A 13,890-nucleotide genomic window follows, 5' to 3' on the forward strand; every position below is an offset into this window, starting at 1 on the left:
GACTGAAAGGATGAGCAAAAACCCACTGGGCACACACTGGTTGAATCAAAGTTGTTTCCATGTCATTTCAATGAAATTACATTGGACCAACGTGGTATAGATGTTTATTTGAAGTCTGTGCCCAGTGGGAAGTCATTGTATGCTTCTGTCTTTACAACAACTAATGTGTAAAAATAAGAGTGGGGAGGGCTAGAACAAAAAGAGAGAGAAGGAGAACTGACACAGGAAGTGGCTGAGGTCTTGGTTAGCTGTGAGAAACTGACTGTGTTGCTGCTTACCCCATTCTACATAACGGTTCCACTCTGCATCCAGCTGCTGCAAGGAGACATTTAGTGATCTGTAAAGAATTTAATAGATTGCTGTATGTTGGTTATATGTCAGAAGAAGGCCTTTCGGTTAAGGAGAGCCTGTTGAAAAGAATAGCTTCAAGGTAGGTTCCTTCCTTTCCTATAATTTATGTTAATGCAGGTGTAAAGTTCGTACACTTGATATAGAGTACAGTCTTGCACAGAAACTGCCATGACCCAAAATAAAGAATATAAATACATATGATGAATACGAAGCGAAGCGTAAGTTCAGTGTTCAGAGGCTACTGAATTAGATCTTATTAACACTACAGTTATCCACTTGAAACATTAACCAATGTGGAAGTAGTGAAACAACACCACAGCACGATAAATCAAATAACATTTTATTGGTCGCGTACACTTATTTTGAAAATGTTATCACAGGTGGAGCGAAATGCTTATGTTTCTAGCTCCAACAGTGCAGTATACTTAACAATACAAAACAATACACACAAATCCCCCAAATTAAAGAAAGAAATTAAGAAACATTAGATACTGCAACATAATCAAGTTCAGGACAACAACATTAAAATAGAGAAGTTAATGAGTTAAGTTACAGGAGTTCAATGTATTAACATTTACAGCAAATACACATAGTATAGTAACAATGTTATCAGGAAAGCCCCACATCTGCATATCTTCTCTGGGCCTGTATATTAAGTGAGTCGTACTGCCTACCAGACAACCTACATATAAAACAAAGACATACTCAACAGTTTCATTTCCCATTTTGTAGCTTGTTCAGAGTGAAGAGGCTCTGAAAAAGAAAACAGCAAATGATTTGGTACTGACAGACCAGACATCAATTTAATCCTGCCCTGTCTTATGCATCTGTTTAGGAACCTTTCACAAAGGTGCAACAGGAAATCCAGCAACACACCAACTGATATGGGGTAGGCTGAAACAATTTTTGGGGTCATTTTTAGGTAATTTAATAGTACATTATAGTGAGTAAATACTGTACATTTCATAACAATCAATATTAGAATGTACTTGCTTCAGTAAACTGCAATGTGAACTGCCAAGCAGTGGACTAAACTACTACAGTGGCTGAAGATGGTACAGCAAGGACCCCTGTTATTTTGTGTTCCAGGGGCAGTGGTGAGGAGAAGGAGAGTGGTCCGGGGAGGCTTCACAGGAGACTGTCTCGTCTGGGGAGCAGAGGCTCTCTTAGAGAGCCCGCCAGACTTCCACCCCAACCTGTCCAACCCCCAGCACCATCTCCGGCCCCAGCCCCAGCTCCGGCCTCAGTCCCAGCTCCGGCCCCAGTTGACAGACCCACTCCCCCAACATCAAACCCTCCAACCCCTCCAGATCCAGCACCTAAACCATTGGAGCTTCCCCCGAAACCCCCTGATATCAAACTGAAGCCAAGCCTCCCCCCAAGGCCTCTAACCAGGAAGTTCAGCAGCAATGAGCATGGCACCGCAGTCCTACAGGTACAACCCAACCACACCGCTCATACACCAGCCAGAGTTATGAAAGGGTTATTGGGGTTATTACTTTGCTGGGAAAGTTGTCAAGATGTATTAGGATCCTAGGACGATTATTTTTGTAATCTATCTGAATGGTGTCCAACACATGCATTTATCAATAGGATACATGGGGAGATAGTTATTCCATTTTGTACCGTCAAAACTGTGATTATATGTAGAAGCCAGACAACATAGTTTAAATTAAGCCTTTAAAATTGATAGATCAAGAATATCACTAAACAAACGGGAGAGAGTGAGCGGCTAGTAATACACAACAGCGAACCAATCTGTGAGTAAAGTGATGCTGAGACTCGAATCCGACAAGCCTTGGCTTCCCTTAGAGGTAAAGACAAAGAACAACTTGGAGATGCAAATGAGAGCAACGAACAGCTGAAGGATATCCAGGAAATCATAGCTAAAGTGCTCTCAATGCTCACCAAAAAAATAGAGTCTATCATGTCAGATATGCATATACAGAGCAGGCACGTGGACGAACAAGACAACGAAATTGGCCTTCTGGAAACAAATGTGTAAACTTTAGAAGATGAACTGATTCAGCTAGAAAACAGATAGAGACAAAATAATATGATAATGTTGTCCCTACTGGAAGATGAGGAAAAAGGGGACCTTTCCAGCTACGTGAATCACCGAAGGATCTGGAGCGATGCCATCGGATCTGCATGAAGCAGAACAACTCTAAATACCCTGGCATGGTAATCTTTAAGCTGTGGAACTATCATACCAAAGTCAACATTCTGCGGGCACAGGGAGGAAAGGAGATCAAGGTCCAGGGCCAGTCCATTCGATTCGCCCAGGACGTGTCTGCTAGGCTTAGGAAAAAACACAAGCAATTCATTCCAATCAGACAGTCACTGGAGGAAAAACAAATCAAGTCTCATCTCCAATTCCCGGCAGTACCGTGAACAGGCTGCAGGAAACCTTTCCAGTTGAAGAAAGAGAGACCAGTGCCCTGAGGAGAAGCAGAAGTGGAATAAACAGATAAGCACACTACAGTAGGCTACATACATTGATGCCCAAGACCAGCTTATCGTAAGTTGAGACAATATTCGTTCCCCCTCCACCCAATAAAATCTAGACTCTATTGTCCCCAAGTAATTGTTCTTCTCTATGAAGTAACGATAGAATTAGCCGATACCAATGAGATACATGGACACTGAAAAGACAATATAAAAGTGTGAATACAGCTAATAATTGTCAATAATTGTTCTATGGATGTGTGTGTGTGTGTGTGTGTGTGTGTGTGTGTGTGTGTGTGTGTGTGTGTGTGTGTGTGTGTGTGTGTGTGTGTGTGTGTGTGTGTGTGTGTGTGTGTGTGTGTGTGTGTGTGTGTGTGTGTGGGAAAGAGGGTGTGAGTGGGTGTATGTGTGGGTATGTGTTTGTCAGTGGAGGCAGCTGACGGGAGAACGGCTCATAATAATGGCTGAAATGGAGTAAATGAAATTGTATCAAAAACATATTTTTAATGTATTTGATACCATTCCATCCACTCCATTCCATCCATTATACTCTATTCCAGCCAATATTATGAGCCGTCTTCCCCTCAGCAGCCTCAACTGGTGTCCCATATGAATGGGAGAGTGAAGGAGGGTGAATATGAATATGTGTAGGAAGGATGGGTGTGCGAAGGCATCGGATATATGCTGTGTGTGGATGAAGGAGAACGGATGAGTAAGCAGATGTATAGTAAATAATTATAGTAAATAAATGTATAGAGGTGTGAATATGTTTGAGAAGAAGGGTGGAGGAAGACGGAGGTTAGGATAAACTTAGCCTGGGTGGGTAAGGGAGGGCAAGGAGGGGAGGTGGTGACAAGTTTCGCTTGGGGGGACAAGGGGGAGTAAATATGGGAGGTGGAAATAAGCTTGACTTGGGTTGGATAAAGACAATTGGATTTGGATTTGGTTTGGGAGAAAGAGAAGAAAGGAATTATACTACAATGCCATTGTATTAGTTTTTTTTAATAACTTGTAAACCTGTTGTAAAATGAATAAGAGTTCTGGATAGATTAGGAAAGGATGTCGAATCATTATTATTCCTTGTTTGTAATTACAACAAAGATTTAATGGTGGTTATTGGTGAGAATGGAGAGGGGCCATATCCAGTGACTGGGAGGCCATCAGACACTTCTCTGAGGTGTGTGTGGGGCCTCCACTCATCCCATTTCAGTCTCTCGGAGGACCCACTCACCCTAAGTAGACCCCCACCAACCACTATAATTTAATTTAGAACATAATGCAAACCAACCACAGTACTTCAGTGGCAGTCTTTCTTCAAATATATGTACAATGTATGTATCCACAGTTTTTTAGGGGTAACATTAGGAGAGGAGTCTGCGCAAAAAAATACATACTTTGCTTTATGTTTTTTAATTTTATTTCTGCTCAGCTCACATGCCCACACACTCTGTATATGTAATGTATACAATAACTATGTATTTATACTATGATCCTCCCATTCTATGGAATGCCCACCGCCCTCATATGTCATGTATGCTAAAATGTTTTAATTGGTTCTTAAATGATAGACAGAACAGATAAGGTTAACTTTGATTCTATACTAGTAAAGAGCAGCATGTAATGTCCACGGGCTCCATGATGGGGAAAAAAGCATATGGTTCTCCAACACCTTGTACCTTACATGGTGAAAAATACATATTGATTTCATTGTGTATCCCACCAGGGGAAAATCTGGTGTTTTTAGATTGAATTCAAGCTACTTTATGATAAAATCCAGACAGTAACTATTATTTTAGCAGGAGACCTAAATTATATATTAGATAATATTGACAGACGTAGTAATAAAAAAGGAAAATTTATAAAAAATGGAATCTCTACAAATGAATTACAGGACACCTGGAGATCATTATTCCCAACTACAAAAGACTATTCCTTTTTTTTCTCGAAAAAGTAAGAAAAGCTATTCAAGAATTGACAAAAAAATGTTTCTCCAAAAATACACTCAACAATTTACTGGATAAAAAAAATGAATGATTAGTGATATCGGATCCGGTATCCTGTTTAATTATGCCAATTTAAAAAAAATTGCCGACAGAGTTTGGAGAATGAACAGAATGCATCTTCTGGACACAAAATGTATTAAATACATAAACAAAAACATTTCAACCTTTGCCATTACAAATGTAGACATAGAGGACAGAGAAAAGCCAACCCCGATATAATTTAGGATGCCTTTAAGGCATACATTAGGGGGATGATAAGATCATACTTGGCAAAAGTTCAGTCTGATTTAGAAATTAAAATTAAAGAAAAATAAATCTTAGAAAAAGCCCAGCAAAAAATCTTTACAAGGTAAAGAAGAAAATACCATTTCTGAAAATATCTTGCAGCTCTCACAAAACGAATACGTGCTAAACCAGTTACAATTTCTAAAGATAAAGATACAAAAACGGTCATTAGAAACAACAACGTGATTAATGACAATTTTAAAAGCTTCTATGAAAATGTATATAAAACAGAATTAAACAACAGTTGGAAGGATCTGAAAGCCTTCTTAGACTCAACAACTCTGAAGCAATAATCAGCAGACAAAAAAATGTCACTTAAACATTCGCACAGAGAAAAGCACCAGGAATGGATTGCTTTCCCATAGAATTCTATTCAACATTTTGCAACAAAGTAGCACCCCTATTTACACAAATGACAACACACATGTCACTCATTTCAGTACATCCTAGTTCCATGTATCAAACAGTTATTTCAGTTATATTAAAACCAGAAAAATCTGGAGAGTCCACTGCTGACTACAGACACATAAGTTTAATAAATTGTGACAACAAAATATTAACAAAGATTATAAGCAATAGAATGGCAAAAGTCTTACCAGACCTTATACATATCATTCAAACAGGGTTTATAAAAATAGGCAGTTACAAACAAATACAATAACATATTTCAGTTTAATACAATACCCCAAAAAACAAGATATAGGTTCATCAATAATGGCTGTTGATGCCGAAAAGGCTTTCAACTACCTTGAATGGCCTTTTCTATTCAAAATTGTGTAAGCTTTCAACTTTCCAGCTGAAATAATAAATTTAATAAAATATTGTATAAATGCCCTAAAGCAAAAATATACACAAATAATACATTGTCTGATGAAATTGTTTTAGAAAGGGGCACAAGATAGGGATGTCCCCTCTCCCCCCTCCTGTTTGACTGGCATTTGAACCGCTTGCAGAAAGAATTAGACCCAAACGTAGCAAGTGTCAGTATTGGTAAATATAAATGAATATAAACTATCTTATTTGCAGATGATCTCCTGATATACCTGACCAATATTGAAAACTCAATGCACCCTTTGCTAAAGATATTTTCAGACTACTCAAAAATCTCAGGATATAAAATGAACGTGGAAAAAAACGAAATAATGGCAGTAGGAAAAAGAAAAAGAATAACTCACGATCTACAGCTATTCTTTAAGTGGACCACAAAAAATATTAAATACTTAGGATGCTTAAAAAGTGACAACAAACAACAAATATATAAAGATAACTTTATTCCATTACTCAACAATATGAAAGCAGATCTAATTAAATGGAATAAACTTCCCAGAAATCTTACAGGTAGAATAAACCTCTTTAGAATGGCATGGCTGCCAAAGTTTTTGTATTTATTTTCAGTAATACCAATTACCCCACCGAGGACATTCTTTAAAAAACTACACTCGGTCATAACATACTTTATATGTGCAAATAAAATTCATAGAATAAAAAGGAAAGTTTTACATCTTCCTAAGTCTGAGGCTGGTTTTAACCTTCAATTTGCTACCCAACTATTCTACTTCTGACATATAGTTAAAGAGGAACGTGGTACATATTGTAGATACGCATGGTCATCCCCAGAATCTTTTTCGTATCTATTTTCAAAGGATAAAGCTAACAACTTTGTAGTTAAGAACATTATAAAAATATGGAAGAAAATTAAACGTATTCCACAGGAACAATATCACTCCCTAAAAACACAACCTTATGGAACAATCCTTGGATAGTTTTTCAGAATTCACCGATAAATTGGTCCACCTGGAAATGACTTGGTAATAGGAAATACATTTATTTTCATGACAGAATTAAAAAGTAGTTTCAAATAAAAGTTAAAAGTTACATATCAGAGCAACCTGGAGGGAATCTTAGTTGAGTCAGAAAAGGATGTCTATATGATAGGGAAGATATACAAAACCTTTCAGGGAGCTCATCCAACTACAATCTCTTAGAAAAAAAATATTATCTATTGGAACCAAGGTTTAAGAAGAACGGATGTTGGCACAAGATGGAGGGAAAGTTGGAGCATAACTGACTAAATTACAGTTAACTAAAATGTACACTTAATCCAGTATAAACTAATGTGTATAATTTATTATACAAGAGACAAAATTCACAAATTCGAAATTGGCTGTCAGAAGTATTACAATGTAAACTTACTTTTAATCCATCTGTCTGCATATTTCAAGACATGGCATAGGGGGGTGTAGTGAGATACCCGATGGGCTGGACGATTCTCTTCTCATCACTCATCACTCATCTAAAAACTTGGAAATCAATCAATCTGCTATCATTAACACAATGGAAAAATCGAATGATTTATTATTGAAATATTGAAATAGCATGGGCGACTGAGAAAAACAAATTGGTACAATTTAAGGCCAAGTGGCAAACAATAACTAGGGATGGGGACAGGGGTGTGAGCATCCGGGTCAGGGCAGATAAGATGTAGTAGTCATATGTTGTTGTACTTACGTATAATTTTGTATCTGGAGTGAAAAAGATATATACAGTACCAGTCAAAAGTTTGGACACACCTACTCATTCAAGGGTTTTTCTAAATTTTTACTATTTTCTACATTGTAGAATAATAGTGAAGACATCAACTCTATGAAATAACACAGATGGAATCATGTAACCAAAAAAGTGTTAAACAAATCAAAATAGATTTTATATTTGAGATTCTTCAAAGTAGCCACCCTTTGCCTTGATGACAGCTTTGCACACTCTTGGCATTCTCTCAACCAGCTACATGAGGTAGTCACATGGAATGCATTTCAATTAACAGGTGTGCCTTGTTAAAAGTTAATTTGTGCAATTTCTTTCCTTCTTAATGCCTTTGAGCCAATCAGTTAGAGGTTGTAGGGGTGGTATACAGAAGATAGACCTATTTGGTAAAAGACCAAGTTCATATTATGGCAAGAATAGCTCAAATAAGCAAAGAGAAACAGTTTCACTGGTCAGTCTGTGTCCATCATTACTTTAGGACATGAAGGTCAGTCAATACTTCAAGTGCAGTCGCAAAAACTATCAAGCGCTATGATGAAACTCTCTCTCATGAGGACTGCTACAGAAAAGGAAGACGCAGAGTTACCTCTGCTGCAGAGGATAAGTTCATTAGAGTCACCAGCCTCAGAAATTGCGGCCCAAATAAATGCTTCACAGAGTTCAAGTAAAAGACACATCTCAACATCAACTGTTCAGAGGAGACTGCGTGAATCAGGCCTTCATGGTCGAATTGCTGCAAGGAAACCACTACTAATGGACACCAGTGAGAAGAAGAGACTTGCTTGGGCCAAGAAACATGAGCAATGGACATTAGACCGGTGGAAATCTGTACTTTGTTCTAATGAGTCCAAATTTGAGATTTTTGGTGCAAACCGCCGTGTCTTTGTGAGATGCAGAGTAGGTGAACGGATGATCTTTGCATGCGTAGTTCCCACCGTGAATCTTTGAGGAGGTCTGATGGTGTGGGGGTGCTTTGCTGGTGACACTGTCATGGATTTATTTAGAATTCAAGGCACACAACCAGCATGGCTACCACAGCATTCTGCAGTGATAAGCCATCCCATCTGGTTTGCACTTAGTGGGACTATCATTTCTTTTCAACAGGACAATGACCCAACACACCTCCAGGCTGTGTAAGGGCTATTTGACCAAGAAGGAGAGTGATGGAGTGCTGCATCAGATGACCTGGCCTCCAAAATCACCCGACCTCAACCCAATTGAGATGGTTTGGGATGAGCCTGACCTCATGTGAAGGAAATCATCCAACAAGTGCTCAGCATATGTGGGAACTCCTTCAAGACTGTTGGAAAAGCATTACAGGTAAAGCTGGTTGAGAGAATGCCAAGAGTGTGCAAAGCTGTCATCAATGCAAAGGGTGGCTACTTTGAAGAATCTCAAATATAACATATATCTTGATTTGTATAACATTTTTTTGGGTTACTACATGATTCCATATGTGCTGTTTCATAGTTTTGATGTCTTCACTATTATTCTACAATGTAGAAAATAGTAAAAGTAAAGAGAAACTCTTGAATGAGTAGGTGTGTCCAAACTTTTGACTGGTACTGTATATCATGAAGAGAGAAAAAATATTGTGGCCAACACTATTAGACAATGGAGGGGATCCAGACCATAGATGTAACATTTATGTTGTTCTTCCTTTCAGGGGTTTCAGTTGTTCAGAGGTGATGAGACTCTGTGTGATGTCATCCTAGTGCCTGGGGACAGCAGTGACACCTTCCCAGTACACAGAGTCATTATGGCCTCCGCCTGCGACTACTTCAAAGCCATGTTCACTGGTCAGTCTGTGATAAATAACATTCAATGAGGTTTTTCAATATGTTAATATATTTCAATATGCCAGTATATTTCACTGGTGATTGTTTCACAATGTGTGATCGAGAGCAGTCATCGAGTAAGTAAGTAAGTAAGTAAGTCATATTTTTTAACAGATGTGTCTTTTAGGGCTGAGCCTATGAAAAGTCTCTCTCTTACTGTATTTGCTCTCATGACGTCCACTTAGACCATTTTCAAACTATGTTTGAAAATTCTTTCACTCTTACACCATTAACTGTAACAGCATTCACCCTCTATATGTCTCACTTTTCCTCTTTCCCTCTCTCTAGGGGGTATGAGAGAGCAGGAGATGAGGGAGATTAAGCTCCATGGTGTGAGCAAGACGGGCCTGATGAACATCATAGAGTTCATCTACACATCCCGGCTGAGTCTGAGCATGGCCAACCTGCAGGACACTCTGGAGGCTGCCAACTTTTTACAAGTCCTCCCCGTCCTCGGCTTCTGCAACGAGCTGCTCAGCACTGAGGTGAGTTGATCAGGTTACTTACTGGTACTGAAACAATGAACAGGTGGATGTGCTGGATGGGTGGATTGAAGAGACAGTGAAAAGCATGGCCAATGTAAAGACAGGAGACCTGTCACAAGTTCATCCAGTCGTGTCTGTTTTCCTGTGTGTGTGGTAGATCACCATTGATAACTGTGTGGAGGTGGAGCGCATCGCCGGGGACTTGCTCCTGGAGGACGTGCAGGCCCACATTGGGAAGTTTGTCTGTCAGAACCTGTCAGCGTTGCTGCAGTCTGGCCGCTACCTGCAGCTCTCCGGGCCCAGCCTAGCCAACGCCCTGGCCAGCGACAGCCTCAAGGGCTTCTCTGAGATGGAGCTGTACCGCATCGCCCGCTCCTGGCTGGACCACGACCCTCCTACCCGCCGCACCGCCGCCTACTCCCTGATGCGCCACATCCGCTTCCCCCTCATGACCCCAACGGAGCTGCTCGAGATCTCCCAGGAGGATGAGGGGCACGACGACGGCGGGGCAGCCATGATGCGCTCGGACACGGCCTGCGTAAACCTCCTGCTAGAGGCCAGCAACTACCAGATGATGCCCTTCCTCCAACCTTCTTTACAGACAGAGCGCACGCACATCCGGTCCGACGCCACACACCTGCTGGCGCTGGGTGGGGTGATGCGGCAACAGCTGGTGGTGAGCAGGGAGCTGAGGCTGTACGATGAGGAGAGCGGCCACTGGAGGGCGCTGAGGCCCATGGAGGTTCCATGCTACCAGCACGGCGTTGCTCTGCTCGGGGGCTTCCTCTACATCGTGGGCGGCCAGAGCACCTACGACACCAAGGGCAAGACAGCGGTGGACAGCGTCTACCGCTATGACCCGCGCTTCGACCGGTGGCTGCAGGTAGCCTCGCTCAATGAGAAGAGAACCTTCTTCCACCTGAGCGCCCTGAAGGGGAAGCTGTATGCTGTTGGGGGCAGGAACGCCTCAGGAGAGATCGGTGGGGCACTAGTGTACTGGAGATGTTTTTATTGCAATCTGTTACAGAGAAATAGGGATCTTTAAGGTGCATATTGAGTGAATTTACGTTTGTTTTACTCTTTTAGACACCGTGGAGTGCTACAACCTCAGAAAGAACGAGTGGATGTTCGTGTCACCCATGATCGACCCCCACTACGGGCATGCTGGGACAGTCCATGGTGACCTGATGTATGTCTCAGGTAAGTTTCTCAGACCACTGACAGTTAGAATACAAACTCACCAAACAGTTAAAACCTACAAAGTGAAGGCTTGAATTGACTGTGATTGTTGTCCTGATGCAATCAGCTCAGTCAGACCAGAGAGGTTTACAGTTAATGTATTCAGGCAAACAAATGATGTGTTGTTGACCTATTTTAATCCACTCTCGCCACTTAACAGCTTTGATAGACTTTAACATAACATAGTAGCTCTGGACCGTTATCATTCTCATCTTGGTCGATTTCTATGATGGTCTCCTAGCAACCTTGGAGTAGAAACCAATTTCTCATGTTGAGAACAGAAGTTGTAGATATGGGATTGAGGGCCAGGAAACACAAAGACCTTTAGTTGAAATGGGTCAGAGAGTAGGTTAACCACAGCTCTCTGATGAGTAATTGTGTCGATTTTATGCTCGCGGAGACAATCAAAAACCAGCTAATTCTGAAAAGATGCTTTAAAAGGTCCATGCAGAAAATGTATTATTTTTTAACTGCATTCATTTCAGCATCCAAGTGTTAAAGTTACAAAGCAGTGGCTAAGTAGTTTGAGCCCAAGGGTGAGTGGGGATGGTATGGCAAAGAGTAGGTGGATTTCATCGGAGGCGTGGTGACATGTAGGGGATGGTGTAATGGAATAATGGTCACAGCTCTCTGCAGCTCACAGCACCAGACCACATCCTTCCTGTTCAGACCCAAACGGTCTGTTTTTCACAGTAGGGCCCTACTGCTCCTGTCCCACTCTATGGTTGATCATGTGGGTAGAAGAGCACCCGACCACTGCCTAACAGTTCAGCCCCCTACACCGTCACTCTTTCCTTCTCAACGTCCATTCTTTACATATGCTACAGTCCCAAAGTTACACTGCCCTCCCCTTGAACTCTCTCTGACTGTGGTGTATTCCACATCAGATGAAAATGTCATGGATGGATTGAAATGTTTGACTTATTAAAACCAGAGGATATTAGTTTGTACACATAAAACTGTATTTTAGTAAACATGTTTTCATGGTATCTATCTAATAAAACCAATGTCAATCCACTGATCCAACAGGTGGCATCACACAGGACACATTCCAGAAGGAGCTGTCATGTTATGACCCTGAGACTGACACATGGAGTCACCGTGCCGACATGATGGAACTGCGTGGCCTCCACTGCATGTGCACGGTGGGCGACCGACTCTACGTGATGGGAGGGAACCACTTCCGGGGCAGCAGCGACTATGATGACGTACTGGACTGTGAGTTCTACAGCCCCGAGGTAAGGCATGGCACTGGGCTTAGTTTTGGTCCCAACAATATGATAGGCAATTTGACCACTTTCTCGATACCTTACCCTTTTCCTAACTGTTCTGACTTTGATGGTCACATGTCCGGAAGTTTTAGGAGCTTTCTGGCTTGGGCGAAAATGATGACCAAACAAGGAACAAATTATATTAGGGGAGAAAAGCGGAATTCTGTGAGGCAGCTAGCCAATCAGAACTCAGATCTTATTATGATGTTGTCCCAAGACAAAGACCTGTGTTTTATATCTTCCCCCAGGTGGACCAGTGGACAGTGGTGGCAGCCATGCCATGGGGCCAGAGTGATGTGGGGGTGGCCGTGTTCAAGGGCCAGATCTACGTAGTGGGGGGCTATTCCTGGAACAGCCGATGCATGGTGGACATTGTGCAGCGCTACGACCCAGAGAAGGACGAGTGGGACCGGGTGTTCAACGTGCTAGAACCACTGGGCGGGATCCGGGCCTGCACCATGACTGTGCACCTACCTGAGGGTGCTGTGGACGACGGACAGATGCATGAGTGCCCGCTGGACACTGCCAAGAACTGAGAGCTGAGAGCAAGGACATATGGCTTTAGCCTCTGTGTTTGTGATGCTGAAAAATGTGACCTTTTTGCAAGCTTGAACTGTGTGAGAAGTGGAACGAACGTCAGCGGTAGCATTTCTCTAATATATCCATACATTTGGTTGACTGACTGTTCTTTTGTAATCTTTGTCTTTTGTGTTGGAATTATTTTCGTATCTGAATGACTTCTGCTTTGCTCTTTAATGTGAAACACCTCTCAAAAAGCTCCTTTTCATGGAGAATATGTTTTTTACTTTTGACAATGTATTTTCAAACTATAAGTGATGGCTTGAATTATGTTTTATTGATGGAAGAGTATTTTGTATTGTAATATGAATGACTAATGAAAATAAAATACATACTATTAATCATCATACTTTTCAATACAAAACAGACACCACACAATCTAACAAGTCAACCCACTAACTAGTCTAGGGGCTCCACCCTTCTTGGTTACTGTTGCAACCTCAGACAACCTTTTCCCGGGAAGCCCAATTCCCCATTCAACCAATGGCGAAATCCCCTCACAATGATCTCAAACTGTGTTTCTAATACACACTGGAATTGAACTCAGACTACCCATTGCTAACCAGGAAAGTCTTGGGTATGTTGTGGTGGACTGTCATTACAATTGCTTCATGGGAGCATGGTACAATTATGTTTGTAATATAACTACCGATGTAGGATCTTAAATTGATCACTCTTTTATTGATAATAATTTTACTGTACAGCAGCTAATGCAAACTTTTAGTGTGTTTGAGGTTTAAAAAGGCTTTTAAAGTTTGTAATTTCCACTTTCAAATGACAGACTTGATTTGCCCTAACAAAAAATGTATCAACCCCTACAAAAAATGTCCATTAATTAGAATTCACATTT

General features: G+C 41.2%; 1 protein-coding gene across 2 annotated transcripts; it reads left to right on the forward strand.

Annotated features, from left to right (window-relative positions):
• The first annotated feature begins 258 nt into the window (after positions 1-258).
• Positions 259-13,381, forward strand: klh13 (Kelch-like protein 13). 2 transcript variants are annotated; one of them, NM_001140108.1, is made up of 9 exons: positions 311-430; positions 1,187-1,240; positions 1,441-1,786; positions 9,295-9,427; positions 9,755-9,951; positions 10,109-10,931; positions 11,038-11,151; positions 12,220-12,428; positions 12,710-13,381. In NM_001140108.1, exons 1-9 carry the CDS (start codon positions 375-377, stop codon positions 12,995-12,997), a joined length of 2,220 nt encoding a protein of 739 aa, NP_001133580.1. In that variant the 5' UTR covers positions 311-374; the 3' UTR covers positions 12,998-13,381. The 2 variants fall into 2 exon arrangements, with proteins under 2 accessions (XP_045560281.1, NP_001133580.1); XM_045704325.1 differs by lacking the exon at positions 1,187-1,240 and having other exon boundaries at positions 259-430.
• Positions 13,382-13,890: the final 509 nt, after the last annotated feature.

The sequence above is a fragment of the Salmo salar genome, chromosome ssa21 (genome assembly GCF_905237065.1).
Source record: "Salmo salar chromosome ssa21, Ssal_v3.1, whole genome shotgun sequence".
Taxonomy (NCBI): domain Eukaryota; kingdom Metazoa; phylum Chordata; class Actinopteri; order Salmoniformes; family Salmonidae; genus Salmo; species Salmo salar.